This window comes from Chrysemys picta, chromosome 1 (assembly GCF_011386835.1).
Source record: "Chrysemys picta bellii isolate R12L10 chromosome 1, ASM1138683v2, whole genome shotgun sequence".
NCBI lineage: Eukaryota > Metazoa > Chordata > Testudines > Emydidae > Chrysemys > Chrysemys picta.
Window position 1 is genome coordinate 107,220,709 of NC_088791.1, and position 21,564 is coordinate 107,242,272.

Genomic DNA, 21,564 nt, shown 5'->3' on the forward strand with positions numbered 1-21,564 from the left:
CTTACATACTGCAGAAAAGCACTTTGCACTGCCCTGCAAAGGCTGGTAAGGAGATCCACTTTGGGCAGGCCAGGGGTCAGAAATTGACCCTGGGCTTCAGAGATGGATTTCACTTCCTCAGCCTTCCTGCACTCCACTTCAATAGGACCTGAAGTTTCTTATGTTGGTGGACTGAATTTTCTCTAAATAGCGGACAGTCAAAAGAAATCTATGACTCAGTTCATGTCTAACGAATGCTTTTATTGATTTTTGCTGTTATTTTAATCAGTGAGGTTCTGATTTTGGGGTTTACTTTTGATCTGAAAGTATCACTTCAGAAGTTGCCATGCTCTGCTCTCAAGGTTTTGATATAAAGTTCTTTCAAATCTTTTTAGCGGTTACCTATTGTTTATTTTGAGATTACCAAGGATTGCTTAAAATTACTTGGGAGTGGTAAATGTAAATATTTCAAGGCCAATCATTTCCTTATTTGAAATGATAAGCATTAAAGAGAGTTGTGTAACTAAAATATTGAGTTTAGATTTCTCCATTAAGTAGGCTGAGTTGAGGCTACACACTAGTAGCCGCATACAGAGATGCTAAAACAGTCATTTATTTGAACCCTCTAATCCTAATGCAGGGAAAATTCTGTGTGTAACTGTGAACATTGAGAAGATCCCCTTCAGAGTCTTAGGACCACATCCTGCCGGATGCATAACACCCATTGGAGTCATGGCTTTAGGGCTGGGAGGGTGCAGGCTGGGTTCATTAGGCAGCAGGCCAGGATTGGGGTCAGGGGGACAAATGTTGTTCACCCCTTCTCTTCAATCAAGCCTTGCAGATAAACCAGTTGAGAGCTGATGCAACCTGAGGCAGCACTGACTATTTCATGGCTCCCTCTACTGTGGGGAACCACCCTTAAAGAAGCGTCCAGGGCTGTGGCAGCTGGGGAGTGTCTACTGGAGCTACATTCTCAGGGAGTGTGTGAGAGAGAGGAAGCTGGAGCCAGAACAGTTCAGAGGGCACTGCACAGAGGTTCCTGGCCTCCTCCTGGATTCTCCAGCACATATGCACGGTTTGGAAACAGAACTGCAGCTCAGTAGATGGTGAAGCAAACCACACCCAAATGGAATGATTCAGGGAGAGTCCTTATGGGGTCCCCCCCAAAAAAGTTTCCTTACCATGGTTAATTCTCCAGGAGGGTGTGTCCTGAGGCATAAAAATTACTTCAGATTAAGTTTTCATTTTCTAAAAATGTCCTTTTCATTTGGGGGTACAATTCAGCTCCTTCTTTTGGAGAGGGTCCTTGTGACTCTCTCATCCTCAGAAATAACCATGATGAGTGGAGAGATCTGATGATGATTGTAAAACTAAAACTTTTCTTTCAGTTACCTGGCCAGGCAACCAGTTTTGATAGCCAGGGGTCTTGTTCATCACCAAAACCACCACCTACACCCTAGGGCACAAGAATGGATTCATCACATCCAGTGTCCAAGCTCCATGTCCATCACACCTACATTAACAGAAGGTTTGGCTTCCTCAGATGAACTGTATCCATATTTTTGTATTAAAATAGATTTTCTTCCTGTTCTAAGTCTTATATTACAGTTTATAATAATTTCTTAAGAATGAATTTCACTTGAGCCAAAATACTCCTTCCTTATGCAAAGATATTCATTTTTCTCTCTGTCATAAAGTATTGTTTTGATACAACCTATTTCTTTGCAGATGGAAGGAAATCAGAGAAAAAAATACATATATACTAGCACTTGAAAACAAATGGAGCTTATGATGCTATTCCTTTTAAGGTAGCAAAATTGTCATATACAGCACTTACTTTGTAACTTGCCTCTAAATTATAAATTTTGCACTAAATCGTATATGACCATTAAAGAAAACCTTTACAGCTTTTGATGTACTAGAAAAAGATAATTCTAACAACATAATGTCCAATTTCTCTATGATTGTCTTGAATGTTACTTTGCTCACTGTAGGCCTGCACCAGAGCCCACTGAAGTCAATGGAAAGGATCCTATTGAATTCATTTGGTTTTAGTTCAGGTCCTATGGACCATATCCTGCAAATGAATGCATGCAGTTGAACCCTTACAACAATCCTACTGACATTATGGAGACAACTATGCAGTATTTGATATCCAAGCTATTTTGACTGGATGCCTTGTTCGCATGGGATTGGTTCTGTTCTGTTCCTATGAATTCAATATGACTGGATGAGTGTTTTTCTTAGAATCAGGCTTCCAGTGACAATACTTGTGATTATGAATTTGAAATTTGCCTTCTGTCAATATAGTGAGGTAAAAACTTAAATGTTACTACTTCATAGAACATTCCTGCTAGTAAACTCAAGAATATTCAAGGAAAGAAAATACAAAATGAGCATCAGTTAAAGCTAGTTGGTTAAAAAACTGATTAAATACTAGCACGTTACTTTGCAGTATTGATCCAAGTCTCAATAAAACTCCAGTTTAGCTCAGTGAGAGAATTTGTACTAAGTACAGACAGAGAAAAGGCTGCAGGATTGGGCCCTGGGCTTTTAAAGGTGAGCTGCAATAGGAAAATTAATTAGGGGTGTTCCCTTTTTTTTGTTTGTTTGTTTGCTTGCTTCTTTTTGACATATAAAGAAAGCCAGAAAGGTTTTAGTTTAAAAACAATCCAAAAACATTTGAAAATTAGAAATGTATGTCCTGTTTATGCAGAAAAACTCTGTAATGATGGGAGAACTACCAAATTCTGACATGACAGGAGTCAAGAGAATGAAAATTGAGAGGAGGGGATTTTTACTCAGACTTAAAAAAATCTTTTGGGTTTGGTTGGCTTTGTTAATACCTATTTTATTTCAGTGACTAACATTTTGGATAAATGATTTATTTATAAAAATCCATCACCTCCAGCTTTTTAATTAAGATGTGATAGCTCCCAGTAAACATGCTCTGACTGAGATGTCTATCATTTCCTCCAGAAAAACCACAGAAAGCTAGTCTTGACATTCTAGTAAAATGAAGCATAAAATAACTACATACATAAACACACAGGCCTTCTTTATATATTACTGAAAACAAAAACAAAAAAAAGGGACCAATGTTTGAAAAAATTCTTTGAAAGTCATATTTGCTGAATCCTATAGAAACTGTTTCCTTCTAGAGATTTGGTCCTCTTGTCCCATGGTATTTTAACCCTCAAGATTGTATTTTAATAAATAAATATATATACATACAGCCTTGCAAATTTTTACTCATCCACTTGCCCTGGGCGAGTAAATTTTTTAAACAGGGGAGTAAACTGTAATTTGGTTTTCATCACCATCATCATCATGAGATTTTGTGCCTGGGCTTGTAAATTTTCGTGATAGTTTTGCAAGGCTGATATAGAGACATACTTATATATCTGGAGATTCAAAAACTATTTTGAGTATACATTTATCTTAATATAAAGTATTATAGGAAATGGGGGTTTGTGCCCTAAAAGTTACTATTTTGTAATGTGGTACTGTAACAGTTGACTGAATATTCTTTGCACTTTTTTGCATCTAATATCCAAAAAAAGCTAACAAGTTCACAATCAAATGTAGCACTAGTGTTCAGTAATGAACAACATCTTGTTTATAACTGTTTCATCATTTTCTATTAATATCATGTATGTTTTATTATAAGTGGCAAGATATTTAAATGATCACTTTCTTGGATTTAAATTATTATCCAAAACCAAAGGAATAATAATCCAGTTTGTGCCCTCTTTTTTTTTTTTTTTTTTTGGTTCAGAAAATTATTAATAATGGCTTGTGTTTCCAAACTTGATTTGTGGGTGCTCTGCCCCTCTGAATAAACAGGCTGCTTAATTGGTGCCTACATATGAATTGAAATGCTTAAATTTAGGCATCCAACTTTCAAAAAAAGTCTAGCTGTAGATTATAGATGGTTTCTCATATCGTGCCCTTATCAGTGATGTATTTAAGTAATGTAAAGCGATTTATTTTTTCATTGATCCCTTGAGTATTGATCCTGCAAAGTTAAGCCTGTGCTTCATTTACCATGTGAGCAATTTCATTCTTTTCAAGGGGAGTTCTCACAAGTTATGCATGTGTGTAGCTTCTTGCAGGATTTGGAGCCTTAGACTATACCATTTTTTCTGAAGACCATCATGTTTAGAAGTATACACCTCGGTCATAAAAGTTCACCCAGAGTGAAAACTTAGCAAAGAAAGTTTCAGTGAATGAATAAATAACTTTTCCTTCCAGCTTTTAAGAAACATAATTGTGCTTAATTTGTAGACAAGGTGCAAAAAAATTGAAGAAATGTTTTGATTGCCTATATTTGCATATTCAAAACGTCATAAATATTATTTTGATTTAAACAAAATCAAATTTAGCAAGTTGTGTTTGTAAAATATATTCCAATAACATCTGGCAATTTGAAAAACTCATATTTCTAAAAGCCTGAATTTACGTTGAATTGGCTGGGCACAGTAATTATTTGTCATAAGAATTTTTTTTGTACTACAGAATTTTTAATGCTTTTAGAACAGCAAACTCCACCGATGTACTGTATTTACATGATGGATTAAGTGGCTCCAAAAAAGTTGTTCAGCTCTTATATATACTAACAATAATACACTTTAAAATGGAAAAGCCCAAATGCAAATTTCTCCCATGAGCCACTCCGGTCTCTTGGGTAAATAATGAAGTGTTTTCCCACCATACTAATAAGTTAAAAAAAAAACGTAAAACACAGTTTGAACAATGATGAAGCTGTCAGTAGGTCTATGCAAAAAGTTTGAGTGGGACTTGAAAACCAGGATAGGTTTGGGTTTCTAGTGGGGCTGCAAACAAACATAAGCAGATGTTCACAAATAGTCATTGAAGCTGGGATGATGCAGTTCACAGGACTGTAGATCTGCGAAACTCCACTGATTTGTCTCTTCCCTTCCATCATCCCAACACCTAGCCACTTTTTTCTGACAACCTTTTCTCTACCAGGTTTGTATTCAAGCAGTAGTGACCTGACGCTTACTTTCCTCTGCACTGCCTCAAGAAGATTTCTGGTCTTAGAATCTGTGAAAGCCCTTCTCGCTCCTTCTCAATAGGTGCAGGATGGCTACACCCATTATTTTCCTTCTTCAGGAAGCTGCCATAGAAAGCCTCTGACCTTTCTCCAGTGTATCATGATCATCAGAGGTTCAGGAAGCAGCATTACTCTCGCTTCCTTCCCTTCCAGTGGGCAGCCGGAGAGGGAAATGCACTGTCTCTGTGCTGCTAGATGTTAATATATGGAGATATACCTATCTCATAGGAACTGGAAGGGACCCTGAAAGGTCATCGAGTCCAGTCCCCTGCCTTCCCTAGCAGGACCAAGTACTGATTTTGTCCCAGATCCCTAAATGGCCCCCTCAAGGATTGGACTCACAACCCTGGGTTTAGCAGGCCAATGCTCAAACCACTGAGCTATTTTGCTAGATTGAGTGGCAGAGCAGGGACTGCAGTAACCCATAAGTACATCAGGTCACACATTTCCCATCAAAATGGCTTTTTTGACTAAATGGAATTTTTTTCAGAAAAATGTCCATGTTTGTTGAAAATTATGCTCTGGATGCCACTAAACATCTGGCTGCTAGAAGCTAGGACTGGCAACAGGAGGTTCATCACCCAATGAATTGCCCTGTTTTGTTCATTCCCTCTGAAAAATCTGGCACCAGCCATTGTCGCAAGACATGATGCTGGGCTAGATGGACCATTGGTCGGACCCACTATGGCCATTTTTATATTCTTATCTGGTTTTCATTAAAAAAAAAATCCAAAAACTTGAAATACTTTTGGTTTTCAGTGACCAACCCCCAAATTGTTCAGTTTAAAACCAAAAGATTCAGAAGTAACATTTCAATGAAAATAAGCAATTTTAATTTTCATCAAAGTTTTCCTCGGGGAAAAAAAAATTCCTAACCACTTCTACCCATAAGGCTTAGCAATTTGTTCAGTTTCCAGAGAACCCTTACCCAGTCATCCTTTACTCTTACTTTTGTACTTTCATTTATTTTCTGGTGGCTTTTATTTTACCTATTTGGAAGCCATGACTATCACTTTCTAGGGTGATGATGATCTAATTCCCAGCTTTTACATGATTTATCCTTTTTTAACCCATTAACAAAATATGTACCTAGATGGTTTATGGGATATAAAAGGTCTATGATGCTGCATAAGTTTCATTGGTAGATTTATACTTTACACATAAACGTTTTAAATCATTTTTAAGAGCATAAATGTTGGAGAATTTGAGAAATTATATTAACACTCACTAGGGACTTATCTACGTGGCAAATTACTGCCCAACAAACTAGGGTGTTACTCTACAGTTTGCCATGGAGTAATATCCCATGTAGATGCTGCTACAGTGCACTGAAAGTCCCAGAGCATGGCTTGGTCTACAGTAACTTGCCATGTGGGAAGCCATAGCAGCATTACATATGTAACAGGACTATTTTAGTGTTTAAATAGCTACATTTTCAAAGGAGTTCAATAAATATGCCAGCAAAATTTGAGAAAGCATTTATCTGAGCATGCAAAAATCTACGTTTGAAAATACACTAGTACACACACAATATATATGTAATGATTATTTAGCATTTACAATGCAATAGGATTCAGAAATCCAATGAGAAATAGGCTTCCATTGGTGCTAGATGCTGAACAAACACTTAGGAAGAGAGAGTCCCTGACTCAAAGTACACATTTTTTGTGCATTCAAATGAATGTGCTTGAAAATTCTATTGGCATAAATTATGACCTAAATGTGCATTGCTAAGTAGATTATGAGGCAGCTTTTGGACCGGAGATGATTTAAAGTCAGTCAAATAAGCCAGTGATGGGTAGAATATTTTCTATGGCAGGGATGCTGTGGAATATTTTAGAGAGAAAATGTTCTTGGCTCCTCATTCCTCTTATATGAAACAAGACCCAGTTTTGACCTTTTGTTCACAAACTCACTTCCAGTTGGCTTATGAGGATCATTCAAAAATCTAATCTAAGCACTCAACTTTCAGAAAATTGTAAAACTGTCAAACATGATGGAATACAGAGCTATTGAAAACATAGGATAATGACCAGGATGAGATCATAATAAGAAGTGCACAACTGTTTGGTACAACTGCAAAGTCGGTGGAACAAAATGCTTCTTTAGAGCAGGTAATCTTTGTGGTATTCATGCTGTGCAGTCATTCTTCTTGATGGGCCTGAATGCACTATTGAGGCAGAGATAAAGAGGGAGCCTAGAAAGGTTGGACAGGGGGGAAACAGGAGCAGCAAATATAGAAATGAAGTGAGATGCTGAACTGTCTTTTGTCATGTTCATGACAAATGATACCTTACATTAATATAGTACATTTCATCCCAAAGCACTATATAAAATGAACTTAATTCTTATATACAGAAATGCCTTCTCTCATTTCTGGATTGGAAGTTGGCAGCTGTTCAGCAACACACAGGAAAATAAGGGCTGGAAATCCAAGACAATAATCTATCCAACTGAAACTACATGAGGGATTTACATACCAAAGGGGGAAATGGAACTAATACCTCCTATCTTGTGAAAAGTGCTACAAGGTTCTTAAAGACAGTAAGTGCTCAGGGCCTTGGTTTTATGTCTTGCCTGATAAACAGCACCTCCAACAACATTGCATGCTGTTGCTGGGACACTTTTTCATTACTGACTTAGAGAACACCTACCTACTACCTTCCATTCAAATACAGACCAAGCCTTATGTTGCACAGGGCTCAATCTTCTAGGCTTGATTGGACCGAGGCGGTCACCAGACATCAGAAGTTTAAAACAGCATCACAGCTGCTCTTGTCAATTAAGACTTTATACCACACCACCAATGGGAGTACTCGCACTGTGAACATTAAGCATGAGTTTTAGTGCTTTGCTGGATCGAGGCAGAGTGCTCAGCTCCCGGCAGAATCGAGTCCGACATTTGTAAAATCTGATGAAATCACCATCTGGGTAAGCTTCATTGAAGGTCTTGTTTACTGATAATTTATAAGACAATAAATAGAATTAATAAATAAAAATACAAATTAATTGATTTAACAAAGGAGCTAGGCATTGTTCAGTAATTAACACTTAAAGAACCTCTGCTGTTTCATGATGGTGTGCTATAAAGGTTTAATCGGCAGGAGGTTGGACAGCTGCTATGACAGCAGTAGAGCTGCTTTTGAATAATACATAATAATTTGTGAATATTGTATGTTGAGATGGTTGTTGGGATGTTTAATAGAGGGCTGTGAGGAAAAGCAAGCAGGGAAAGCAAAGAATGGCTCAAGATACGTCACACCTCAAATGCTTGAGGGTTGTTGAGGGACAATGTCTGAACTGTTATCTTTGAAGACTTTACCTCCTCCCCAGTCAACCTGCAAAACTAGTTTTGTTTAGAAAGCCCACAGCCTGAGAACACAAAACCAAAAGGACTATAGCGGTGAGGGTCTCTCTCTCTCTCTCTCTCTCTGGAGATGGGAGAGTTGTTCATCGGAACCAGACTAAGGTGCAGGCACCTGCTGGAAGGGTCTGAAGAAGTTAGGCCTGCCTAGATTACCTCAGGGTCTGGTAAACAGTTAGGTAAAATAGACATGTGTGTAAACTGTGGGCATCTTAAAATCTCTTTTCTCTAAATGCTTTCTTCTGCCAAAATAAACAATCCTTTTGTTTTATGAAGGCGATTTGGTCATTATCTACATTACTGGTCACAGACTCCCAAAGGGAAGAACCACAGGTAACTAAACCCATTTAGACATATAGGGTAAGAATGGTCAATACACAGAGTACTGTAGCCCAGGGCCTGGTCTAAGAATGGGGGATTTGTGGAATTCCACCCAGGAGAAGTAAAGCCCTGAGGCCTGAGGGGGCGCGTGCAGGAAGAGGACAGAGTTGCTGTTAGTCCTGTAACCCCGCTGCATCACTCGCAGGAAGCTTTGCCATCTATATATTATGCAGGCAATCCCAAATGAGCACCAATAAAAGTTTTTGCCCAAACACACTGTTGTAGATGCACATATTTTACCCCCAATAATAAAAATGTAGAAATATTTTAGAGAGATTTTTTTTTAAATGTAAGAGTAATATTTTTGGTATGCTTCACCTGGAAAGCTAAGCTCCTTTAGTAGCAGAGAGAGAGAGAGAGATTATGGAGGTGGGGGCTTGGGTTGGTTAATCAGATGAGTCCAGACTGAGAGCTGCATGAAAATGAAGGAGAAAGGGAAACAAGGATTTAACAGCCTAACAAGACATTTAGCTCCCTTTTTTAGCATCTGAGTCAATAACTCATGGTGAGAGGGGAGAAGAGCCAATTGAGCCTCTGAAGAGCACTTGATTTTTATAAAAGCTTGTCCAAAAAAAAAAAAGTGACAACATTAAATGCAGGGGTAACGTGACAGTGTACGGACTGAGTCACAAAATGTATACGCAGCAAGCTCCACTTCCATAAAAAAAGTGAATATTTTGGGTCTAATTCTCCACGGCCTTGTATTTGTGCCAGCTGGCCTGAGCCATACTGCAGGCACTTTGCCTGTTCCTAGAGCAGTGTCTCTAAACCCAGCAGTTCTAGCTCCCCTGAAAAGAGGATTCTAAGGTGGTGAAGTGGTGTCACAATGGTGCCTACCCTCCCCCCTGCTCCCTGCAGCATACCTTGGGCAAAAGGGGCATTGCCAGGGCTTCCTCATGACCCACTGATCCCCTGCAGCTGTAATGACTTTTAATGGCATTGGCAGCTGGCACAGATTAGAACAGACCAGCCTTCTATGCTATGAGCCCAGCACATTTTCCAATCCCTACAGAGCAGGTCAGTATTTGGATGGAAGACCCACTAGGAAACACTTATTGCAAGTGCTGATATGATTCAGAAGATACCATTCTTCAATCTGAACAATGGCTAGACTAATGCCATAGAACAATGTAGGGGTCACCATGCCACTCAATCTAGCAGCAAGTAGCAGCACCGGGATAGTGTGTTTCCCTCTCCTGCTGCCTGCTGGAAGGGAAGGAGGGGGGGAGTAATGCTGCTTACTGCATCTCTGATGACCATGATTCACTGGAGAAGGATCAATGGTTTTCTGTGACAGCTTCCTGAAGAAGGAAGATAATGGGTGTAGCCATCCTGCACCTATTGAGGAGGACTCACAAAACTGAATTCCTGATTACAGTGTATTTCTCATTTAATATCCAACGGCTCTTTCTGTATGAATAGAGGTATGGGATTGCTGTCCAGGACAAACTCCAACTAATTTTGTTCTTCCTATCTAAAGTTACATATGCAAGTTCAATTGCATACTGAGTTCTTCTTCTCTTGTCCTAAACAGTTGCAAAATGGCAGTGTTTGCTGCTAACCAGTGCGTGTTTCACCCCAGAAGTGACTGTGTTTCTGCAGAGGTGAAGTGATTCTAATAGAGCCATTACTTTACAGGGGTTTTGTGAGATTTAATTAATTAATGTTTGTGGAGAGCTCTGAGGACCTTTGGATGAAAGGGGATATAGAATTGCCAAATGTAATTATTTTATTGTATTTAGCACATGAGTGTGTGTGAGTGGACTTCTTTATCCGAAGGGAGCCTTGATTATCTCAGAAAATGAGGGAGGAGATTAGAATGAACCTCCAAAGAGCACTTTATGGTATGTTGGGTTGTTTGTTTGGTTTTTTTTTTTTGTTCCTTTTCAGCTTTAGAGAAGATAAGAGAGTCTAATGACTTGAATTATTCCCTTAGCACAGAAGCTTGACTAATTTGTTGAACCTTTTAACCTTCTCATCTGGCAGGTTCCCCCCAAATCATTACACGTTTATTATCAGGGTATAGTCAGACTGATGAATATGAAATATACTGCTTCACCATGTTTAAGACCCAGTCCTGCAATTGAATCTACATTGGTAGACCTTTGTGCTCCATGTGAGGGTAAAAGTGACCTTGGCTGGCACACAACTGCACTCTGGCTACTCTTACCTGGCAGTGGTGTCAGCTGGGGATTGGGGGGAGTGAATGCCTCCCCCAGCCCCAGGGTTTTTGCACTTGCTTCAAGTTCCATAGGCCACGGAACCAGGGTGGGCATGGCCTGACCACTTTTAAGTGGTGGTCTTGTACCGAATCAGTACAGCTGGTGCTGAAGTGGTCTGGAGCCTCGCTCCAGCTGCATGGTCACAATGCCATTGAAATTTGACCCAACTGCTCCTCCCTACAGATGGGAGGCCAGGCCAAATATCAGTGAGTTGTCAGTGTAGCAATCTGGCACGTGGGGAGTCTATTCCTGTACAGCAGAGGTTGGGGAGCCTGCTTGACTCTTGGTGCCACCAACTCATGCACAGTGTGGATAAGAGAAAGGGGAGACTCCTTGTCCGAGGGAGACCCGGGGTCCATGTGGGAGGAGCAGGAACTAGAACAGAGGCCCTTCTGGGAGGTAGGGGGAAAGGTGGGGAATGGAACCCTCCCCACCCTACCATAGGAAAAATCTGAATTGGCACCACTGGCCGACACCCATTGTGCATTATAGCCAGGTGGTGTACATTAAAGCAGTGCCTGTGGGGAAACCTCTTAAGACCTTAGGCCTGTTTCTGAAACCACTCCATACACAAATGGAGTAAATGAAAATCCCGCCCAAGGAGGGTTGTTAGTAAGTGATCCACACAGAGAAAAGAGATTCATTCAAATCCATTTCAAGGCATCTTTTAGAACTTCTTTATTTGCTGTCTCTGCTGTTGCAACTAAAAGAGATACAACTTTGATACTTTGTTATCTAGCAGCATTAAAAGTGATACCATTGATCTATTCATAATATAACAATGCAAAAAAAGATTTAAAAATCTGTTAGCAAAAATATTTATTCTGATGAGATGCTAAGAAAAAAGCTGTACACTGTACTTTGAAAGCCTTCTCAGTGGTAAAAACTTGTAGGACAAAAAATTGCAGCCCTTTCCATTGTCAAAAAAAAAAAAAACCCGCCTCAACCCAATAAAACCACAAAATAACACAATATTGTAGCTTTAATAATTATTGAAAGAATAGAGCACAAAGTTATTCCATTTGCTTTTTTAAAAGAATATACTTTTTAAAATAATGCACATTTTTTTATATTTTTGCCTTGGTAAAGGAAGCTTATTAAAATCTGTTACCATTTTAGTAAAAATTGTAACATTCTTTCAAACCAAGATTTTTTTAAAGCAGGTAAGTTGCTGTTCTTTCTGTATTTGAAGTAATTGTTCTTATATTCATTAAAATGAGAGGTTTGGGGTTTTGTTTAAATGTCCAGGTCAGATATTACATCTCTGCCATTATTTGTACCCAGTAAAATGAGTGTTCAGGCAGTGTCCAGTTTTCTATTATTCTTTTTAGTGTGTCATTTCATTGCGACACCAAGACAGATGACAAGGTGCCGACGCACAGTCCCAGTGACCTGACCCAAAGCCCATTGAAGTCAGTGGAAAGATTCCCATTGAATTCAATGAGCTTTGGACCAGGCTGCATATGATAAAATATACAAGTAACGTAAAAATGTCATGAAACGAATCCGGCAAGCAGAATGAATTCTGAAGTGTCCACTGTTGATGCTTGTGGCTTGCTGCCAATTCAGATTATATTCAAGTCTTCAGTGCATCTCTAGGGTATGAACTATTGCCTGTCTTGTGTGTGGATTTTACTAGCATTGGCAAGCAATGTAAGCCTCAACTGCCTGATTCAGTAAATAAAAATGTCTGGTGTCTGTAGCCTGGTGTGGAGGTCAGACATATCTTTATTGGCTCTTTTATTTTAATTGTAGCCTACAGTTTTCCATCTGTTGCATATTAGTAGTGAAGCTCAGCGTGTGTCTGGACAGAGTAGATCTTTCCGGTGTAATCCTTAGATAATCCTGTTGTACAGCAAACATGAAGCACTTATTTTCAATATATATTTCTATGAAAAATAGGAAATAAAATATACTTTTGCTAAGAATACCAAGTAGAAAACTACTTATCAATTTAAGAAATTATATATATTGCAGATAGTTTCTTTTCTTCTCTTCTTCCAAATGTAGGTCTAAACACTGCCCGCCTTGCTCACATGAGCACTCTCAATGGGCTCTGTGGGGCTTTATAGGCACAGCCCTGAGCCAGGGGTAGCAGTTACTCACACCACCTCAGGAGTAGACCAGGAAGACCCCCCTCCAATTCCCAGCTCCTTCTCTCTTTCCACTTTAACCTGGGGACGGTAATTTAGGAGATTTAAGAACATGCTTAAGTCTATTCCTATACAGAAAAACATGAAAGTTAAGTTCCATTAAAGTCATTGGGACTTGGGCATGTGCCTAAAGTTAAGCACCTGCTAAAGTACTTTGCTGAATAGAGATGGACTGTGCTGCATCAGAGCCTCCTGCTATCCTATACTAGCCGTAAATTACAACAGCCCTCATGCCAGCTCAGCTGCACTACCCAGGATGTGGGAGGTGGAGCCAAGTTTCCAGCCATTCCCCACCCATCTCTGCTTACTCCTCACCCTCCAACTAAGTGGCACCTAATCCTGTGCACTCCAAATCAGAGCCCAACTAGCTTGTGTAGGAGCTAAAGGGGGTTCTTAATACCTCTTACTCCTTTGAGAGAGTATGTAACACAAATCATATTCCAGCCCATTGATTTCAGTGGAACTACTCATGTGAATGAGGTGATGTGAACAGGATTTAACCTTTGGGATTCTATTTTTTTCACAAGAGAATATTTTGTTTATTTATAGCGAAGTCGCTTTCAAGAGCGAATGATTTGAAAGGTAGGAAGTTACTATTGGGTTCCTGGCCTGTGGAAAAGTTGAGGGCTAAAATAAAAAATGAATTTAAAATATTTTAAAATTAAGAGCCCATTCTAATGCCCATTGACATCCTTCCACTGACTTCAGTGGACATTGGATTAGGCCCTAAATAGCCAAAACTCTAATAAGCTGCCTACCTTTAAAATAATCTTTACAATTAGATCACAACTTTTGCCAAGTCTATGTAGCCTATGAAGAACTGCAGAGTTCTTCTAAGCTTTCGCCTCTTCTTGCTATGTGGTATTGGTTGACTGGGATCTAAAATTAAATACTTGACTGTTTTGGTACCCTTTATTCAGTGTTCATGGTGTGACTTTTTAAATGCAGTTTGTGATTTGGTACCCAGCCATTGTTCGAGTCAATATCTATGGCTTCTGCATTATAGAGGGGAAAGAAAATAAAAACCTTTTGGAACTCGTGTTACTGGCTTTTTGTATGCGCTAAACAGCCATTTGTGAAACTTGACAGCATATAATTGTATTACTGATAGTAAATGTTTTTGCACTAGCCTTTAAGAGATGTAACACATTTCAGTATTTTTACAATGTATTCTCTAGAAAGTGTAAATCTATTTGTCAGTTCCGAAAAAATATGTAACAATGAAACCTCAAAAGATGTTATGAAGTGTACAGTTTGTGATAATTTTATAAAAAAAAGAAAAGAAAAAGAAAAGAACACATTTGAAATATAATTTTATTCTATTTGTTTCATATGTATTTTGAACAAGAAATAAAGTGATTAAAAATTATTCATTTTTGTCTTTCTTACAAAAAGCAAACAGTTGGAAGTAACCAGAGATTTTTGGCCCACATTCTCCTGAGTTTTGTTCATGGGTTAGACAAATATAGGCCCCAGTCTGGCAAGAGATTATGTGCAGATGCAGTGCTGCACCTGCATAGAGACCTGCAGACTTCAACGGCGTCCTCTGTTGATGCAATAGTGTGCCTATGCAGAATCCGCAGTAATTGCATGATTGGGGCCATATTAAGCAAATTGGTCTCATCCTTTTCCACATCATGAGTCTCTTTTCTATATCAGGATCCTCTTTGCATCTAGGGCTAGATCCTGCTCCCATTCAAGTAATTAAAAAGCCCTCCCATTGATTTGAATGGTACAGGATCAAAGGCCTAGCCAGGAACTCCCTTCTATTTATCAAGGTGAGAAGGATAGAATGCTCATAACCCTCTGAGACCTGTTTGTGACACACACACACCCAATGCCCGTGTTGAGAACTGATGTCCTGTATCAAAATACTTCTTCGGCATTTTTCCTTTAACAAATTTGCTATTTCAAGTTCTGATGACATATGCAAGTGAATTTGGCAAAGAACATAATCAAATAAAGGCATACATTTCTGCCACCAGTTGGTGGGGTAAAAATCAGCACATCTGGGAATGAAGAAGAAATATAAACAAGTAGTCACACTACAGCAAAGGGGATTTGGTGTAGTACTATTGGCTTTCTGCACAATTTCTTCTATGACATTATTCAGTGTAATATTGAGAATAATAGCACCTAATTTAAATATTCAAAAATAAGTAACTGTAAGTCTGATAAGACATCATAGGCCTCTGATTCTCAACTGTCTTATCCTTTATACCTATTCAAGTTTAAAACACTGCTACCAGCGGAAGGGAAAGGGAAATTCGGATTTGGTTCTTTTTACACTAACTTTGCACTGGTGTAAATGACTACATAATGTGGACGTAAATGATGAATCTGGTCTTATATTCTCAGTCATCACTGACTTTTCATTACATGTCTTTCAGAAAGATGGTATTATTACAATTAGAACCCAGACAGAATTAGCTTTACTTTCAACTTCATGTGGGTTTCTTTAATACCCTATCAGCTGCTTATTTCTATGTTGAAAAATTAAAATGAGTTTTACCGTGTGGTGTGCAAATTTTAAAAAAGAATACCATATTTATTGTACTAGAAAATGTTTGTAAAATATGGCAACAACGTTTAATATATCACAAATTGCCCTATTCCATGATCAGATGGTTTTGCCTAAATGAGAGTAGCAATATTTTCTATTGGGTTTCCAATCATGCTTCTGATCTCTGGTGTCACAAAATTAATCAGTTCCAAGCGAAATGTCTGCTTAAGACAGAAAATGCAATTTGATTTTGAGCTTCATTGTGGGGATTCACCTTACAATTGTGATCTGATGGTTTCGTTTCCCTTGAAAGATTGCTTGTCCTTATTTAGAAAGAATAATGTCACTCCTTTTTTGATGTTACTTTTAATTTCAGTATTTCCTGTTTAATACATTAAATAATCACATTCATCAGTAAAAAGCAACAGAGGGTCCTGTGGCACCTTTGAGACTAACAGAAGTACTGGGAGCATAAGCTTTCGTGGGTAAGAACCTCACTTCTTCAGATCTGAAGAAGTGAGGTTCTTACCCACGAAAGCTTATGCTCCCAGTACTTCTGTTAGTCTCAAAGGTGCCACAGGACCCTCTGTTGCTTTTTACAGATTCAGACTAAAACGGCTACCCCTCTCATACTTCACATTCATCAGGCAGACTGGTCCTGACTGCTATGTGTGTTACCAGTTATTTTGGAAAATCAGCTGCTCTGGTTCTCCACTTAGAAGCAGTATAGCCGTCCTTTCATGATATTTTAGTGAGTCTGGTAATATTAGGTGTTTTCTGAAAACTCTGGCTCCTGGGGTCATGTAATTGCTGACAGTTTCAGCTTTCATTTTTTAAAAAGTACATTTCTATCTCATGAAGCAGAGGGGAGCTGGAAAACATGAAACCTCAAAGGTTTAAGAGCCAGAACGCAAATTAAAACACCCACAGTTTATTATTTTTTAGATTCTTAAGATTTTTAAGCCAATCTCATGACTTTTGGTAGCCCAAGTCACAATTTGTGAGTGCTTGGGGTTCGTAATACTGTAGAAGCACTTCTTGATTTTTCCTAGAACACATTGCAGTGGCCAAATCCTTCTTGACCTAATCACACAGGTGGTCCCATTGAACCTTGATTCAGCTCCCATTAAAGTCAACTTCTATTGACTTAATGAGAGTTAGATTGGACCCTTAGTGGGCCATCTTTCAACCAGTAAGAAGAAATAATATTTAAATTGTTCCATTATTGTATACTGGTACACTAATACAAAAATACTTGCTCTGAGCAATAGCACTATTACTTAGAAGTCACACACAAGTCTGTGACAAAACTGGAAACCAAATCCAAACCTCTTGATTCTCAGTCCAAAGCCATACACAAGAGGCTCCCAAAATTTAGCCAAAAAATATACATATTGTAATCTAATTAAAATCTTATACTCTACCCAAAAGCAAATATAAAAGAAAAATACAACTCTGTTATCTTGATATTTAACTTATCCTTTACATTTGGGAGTTCCTGACATTTGAGTTCTTGTTTTCTCTACTATACTTGCATTACCATTATATATCTTAAAAAAAATTCTGCACTATTAGGCATAATAAACTTATAAGCTCCGTGACTCTGTTCTTTAGGATCCTGTGTTCTTTAGGATCCATGCTGTTCCCAAATGTCAATTTTAAACAGTTGCAACTTTTAAAAACTATTGAACCTGTTTTCTTCAAGCAAGATGCCTTCTCATAGCCCAGGAGTCACCTCTGCTACAAAGAGTTATCCTTAGGGTATTTTCAAACCTGCTAACCCAACTGCCTTGGCTACCCTAATCCCACCCCAGCCCAAAATCTTCTACTTAGTGCCATCCTCCATGAACTCCAGCAAATAAGAACAACTTGGATCCAGATGCTCTTGGCTTCTGATCCAAAAATCCACTGAGGTCAATGAGAATCTTCCAGTTGGCTTCAAAGAGTTTTGGATCATTGCTTTGTAAAATGGGAATCCTCAAAAGAGATAAGTCACACAAAAATAAGCTAGGACAAACACAAGAAAACTCATTCCCTCTTTTTTCTCCTCAGCTGCAGACAATCTCTCACCTATTCAAAATAACCAAACAAACAAAAGGAAAACAGGGAATAAAACAAGAGAAGGAATGTATTTCTCACCATCCACTCACAGTGAATAAACCAAATGCTTACACTGACAGCAGAATTTGGCCAACAGATTGTGTTCTTACCACAAACTCTTTTCAGCAATATAACATAAAGTAACAAATAAAGTCACTTAATCATAAACTTAAACATAGTCTAATATACTTCTAAGATGCAACCACTGTTGCGGGAAAGAATGAAGGAAAAGTCCAGAACAGATCAAGAAAAGGGAAATAATGCATCTGTCAATCACACCTGGCTGCCACAAACAGCCAGTACCCATAAGTATCACTCTTTGGCTGCCATGTCTTTACTCTCTCACTCCCTCTGGCCTGGCTTTAGGAGGTAAATTCTGCAAATACCAACAACAGCAGAGCAGTCTGGCAGATGGTGTTCATGTACCTGAATAGGAATATATTGTGTTTCCTAATTCTTTCAGATGCAGCAATAAAAGCTCTCTGAAACTATCTATCTCTGGTGCTTTATGGATCTCAGCTAGCTGATTGTGATAACCTGCCTAAGATGTTGTAATACAAGCTAATGTGTGCATTCATTTTATTGCATAAAGAACATGACTGCTCATATAAATTGTGATTGTCTTCAGAGTGCAGCGAATTAAGCATAAATTTAAATTGATGTCATTCTCTGGTAATATTGTCAGTGTGCTTCCTGCAAGTGATACTGGATTTAAATATTTACATCAGTTCTTAATTGTATTTGACTATTTAAGTTAGGCTCCATACACACATGCAGAGAGACACCCTGCACGCTCAATAACATAAGGTAAATTATTAACAGTGAGTTCACAAATTTAATGGAAAAGCTGGAAGTCTACGTTTTGGAAATGTTTGCTGTATGAATGATGGTGAACGCATATGATAAAATTGGATTTATTTAGTTTGCAGCCTAACATTTCCTGCTTTAGGAATAACACTTTTAGTTATCCATGTGTGCAGGAACTGACCATCCTGAATCGATTAGATTTTTGCGGCTTAGCTACTGACCCTACCAGGGGTTGATGGAATTGCTCAGGAAATAATTTTTGCATTCTTCCCTTTCAGAAAGAACCAAGAGGATGGTGCTGGGTGATCACTCATCCACCCAAAATAATTGCTCTTGAAGCATTCCACAAGACACCTCTCCATGGTTTTTCGGGTTCAATATTTATAGGGCTAGATTGTGCCTATACATCTAACCCTGTACAATGTGGTACAAAATTATGCCAACCTAGGACAAACTAAGGGAAGGAATTGGGACTCATGAAGTTACAATTACTTCCCTGTTTCCCATTTGCTCCAAGGGGCACTAATCTGTTATGAAACAGATTCCTACCTCCTCACTTTCGCTCATTTCCACAGGCTGGTGCCTGGGGAAAGGGAGGCAGAACCAAGGCTTGGCCCATTCCCTGCCCTTTCCCTTTATTTGCCTGAGTCGGGTGAAGAACAAGGCATGCAACCCCCACTGTGTTCCCTATGCTAGTAGCTATAAAGTAAGGAAGTGTGGAATTTTATTCCCCCTTATGCTTCCGGTTGACTACACAGGCAAGGCCAGGACCTGGCCCCTAGAAAAAAGAACTAGCTCAATCAATAATGTATTAAAGATATTTTACTCCTGTTGCTGTTAGGAAATAGTTTACAGGTGGGTTTTTTCCCCCTCTCCTCTCAAATGTATGTGCTATAAAAACATTGCAGAAGAATTGCTCCAACAAATTCTTGGTCTGTAATTATTCTTGGGAAGTAACAGTCAGTACAAGTGTTAACATTGCTTAACATAAGCTTATCCAAAAACTTTGTTAGGCTGCAAATCCCAGAGAATTGCCTTCCTGGTTCCCACTGATGGATGAATATCACAAACAAAATCCTGTAAAGTGCCATTACCTGCAATCCCCTTTGACATCAGTGGAAGCTGCAAATGTCCACATATGGCTTGCCGTTGCCTAGCTACCCTTGTGATGCAATATTTCTTACCTAAATGAGATAGCAAAGAGCTTTTAGAATAAAAGAAGGCAAGGAAAGGAAACTTGTTCAATCCATGCAAAAGGTTTGAGTTTGGTCAGTTCAAATCTGTCAAAAATTCATCTTGGTTTTTTTATTTCATCCAAATTCAACTCCTTGTCCCTAGTGATCAGTGGATGCTTCTGAAGAGCAGGTTTCTTCCAAATCAGTTGGAGCTTAAAATTAATCCGTTTTCACAGGAGACTATAAAAGGCAAGGCGCTGAAAAAGACAAGAACCTATCATTTTATTACTCTGAAAGCTCTCTGAGAAATGGAGAATAGTCTACTAAATGACAAGTCTTACTAAGTGCCTTTTACAGTTAAAGGCTCATGAGAAATCTACTAAAAATATTTTTTCTATGTTCCATTCAAACTGCCTGCTGCTGTCCGTATTGAATTAGTCACCAGGAATGTGATTTTCCTCTTGTGTCACACTAGTATGGGGTTTGCTGATGACAATATTAATCAAAATGCTCTTGGGCAGGAATGGAGAAACACAGCCACATTTCCTTCAGCTGTTTACCTGGGAAACAGGAAAACACAATGAGTTTTACCATCCATCTTCTGTAGTAATGCTTGGTGACAGCAGTCACATAAATTACTTTCACTATTCAGTGTCACTTCATATTATTTAGATTTAATAAACCAATACAGCAAGGAAGCTACTTTCCCTTTTGGTTCTTGAATGTGTACAATGTGTTCTTCAAATGGTGAGCATTTTAGTTCAAGTACAACTAAATCTCACAAACAAGCAAATAGCCTCCTGAAAAGAAATGCAAAGACAAATAACTTCTCTGTACATGCAAAGCTACATTTGGGCAGGAGGGAGGGCTTATTATACAAACAGAATTCAATGGAGCAGTTTTTAACCACACAACTAATAGGCCTGACTCTCCTCTCATTTTCACTATTTTAATTCTATTAACCTCAGTTAGGTTAACTTCCAATAGTGCAAGGCCAACTTAGCATGTCAGGACTCCGATTTCCCAGGAGCAAGTTTGCCACCATATACTGACTGGTAAGTCATTTTTCAATAATGACATTTGGAGCTAACCAGCTATCATTATTGCTGTAATCCTTGCTTGTTAAACCCCTACAGTAGGATTAGTTCTCTACAAGACACAAAACAAACATGGGCCTTACCCTGTGGAATTTACTCAGTTGCCAACCTTTGCAATTTTATCATGAGTCTCGCAATATTTGGGATGGTGGAGGTTGGGTTGATTTTCAGAAAGCCTCAGTTCCCAGAGTCATCTGAATACATGAGAATCTCAGCTTTCTTTCTTTTTTTTTTTTTAAGTAAGCTTCTTATCATGGTTGTTGAGCAAACTCTGAAAGCAGCCCCAAGTGTACCCTAGGGGGAGGGATAGCTCAGTGGTTTGAGCATTGGCCTGCTAAACCCAGGGTTGTGAGTTCAATCCTTGAGGGGGCCACTTAGGGATCTGGGGCAAAAATCAGTACTTGGTCCTGCTAGTGAAGGCAGGGGGCTGGACTCGATGACCTTTCAAGGTCCCTTCCAGTTCTAGGAGATGGGATATCTCCAAATTTTTTTTAAAGACTCAAAAAAAAAAAAAAAAAAAAAAAAAAAAACCACACACACACCCAAAGACACAAAAAGAACCTAAGTTTTAATATATTTTTTTTTTAAAATCTCATGATTTTAAAGCTAATCTCATGAATATGGTGGTCTGAATCATGATTTTTGGACACTTTGGGTTGGGAAGATTAGAATACTGAGCTTACAATGTAAAGAAGTTTACAGTTTC

At 38.7% G+C, this 21,564-nt stretch overlaps 1 protein-coding gene across 4 annotated transcripts in view; it reads left to right on the plus strand.

The window, feature by feature from the left end:
• SYT10 (synaptotagmin 10) overlaps positions 1 to 4,714 on the plus strand; it is a 52,955-nt gene extending 48,241 nt beyond the window's left edge. For 2 of the 4 annotated variants that reach the window (XM_065566091.1, XM_065566100.1), the window contains exon 7: positions 1,368 to 4,714. In XM_065566091.1, the coding sequence (XP_065422163.1) occupies positions 1,368 to 1,439 (72 nt within the window). In that variant the 3' untranslated portion in view covers positions 1,440 to 4,714. Of the gene's footprint in view, positions 1 to 812 lie in introns of all 4 variants that reach the window. The other 2 variants (XM_065566108.1, XM_065566105.1) reach the window with 2 other exon arrangements.
• Positions 4,715 to 21,564: the final 16,850 nt, after the last annotated feature.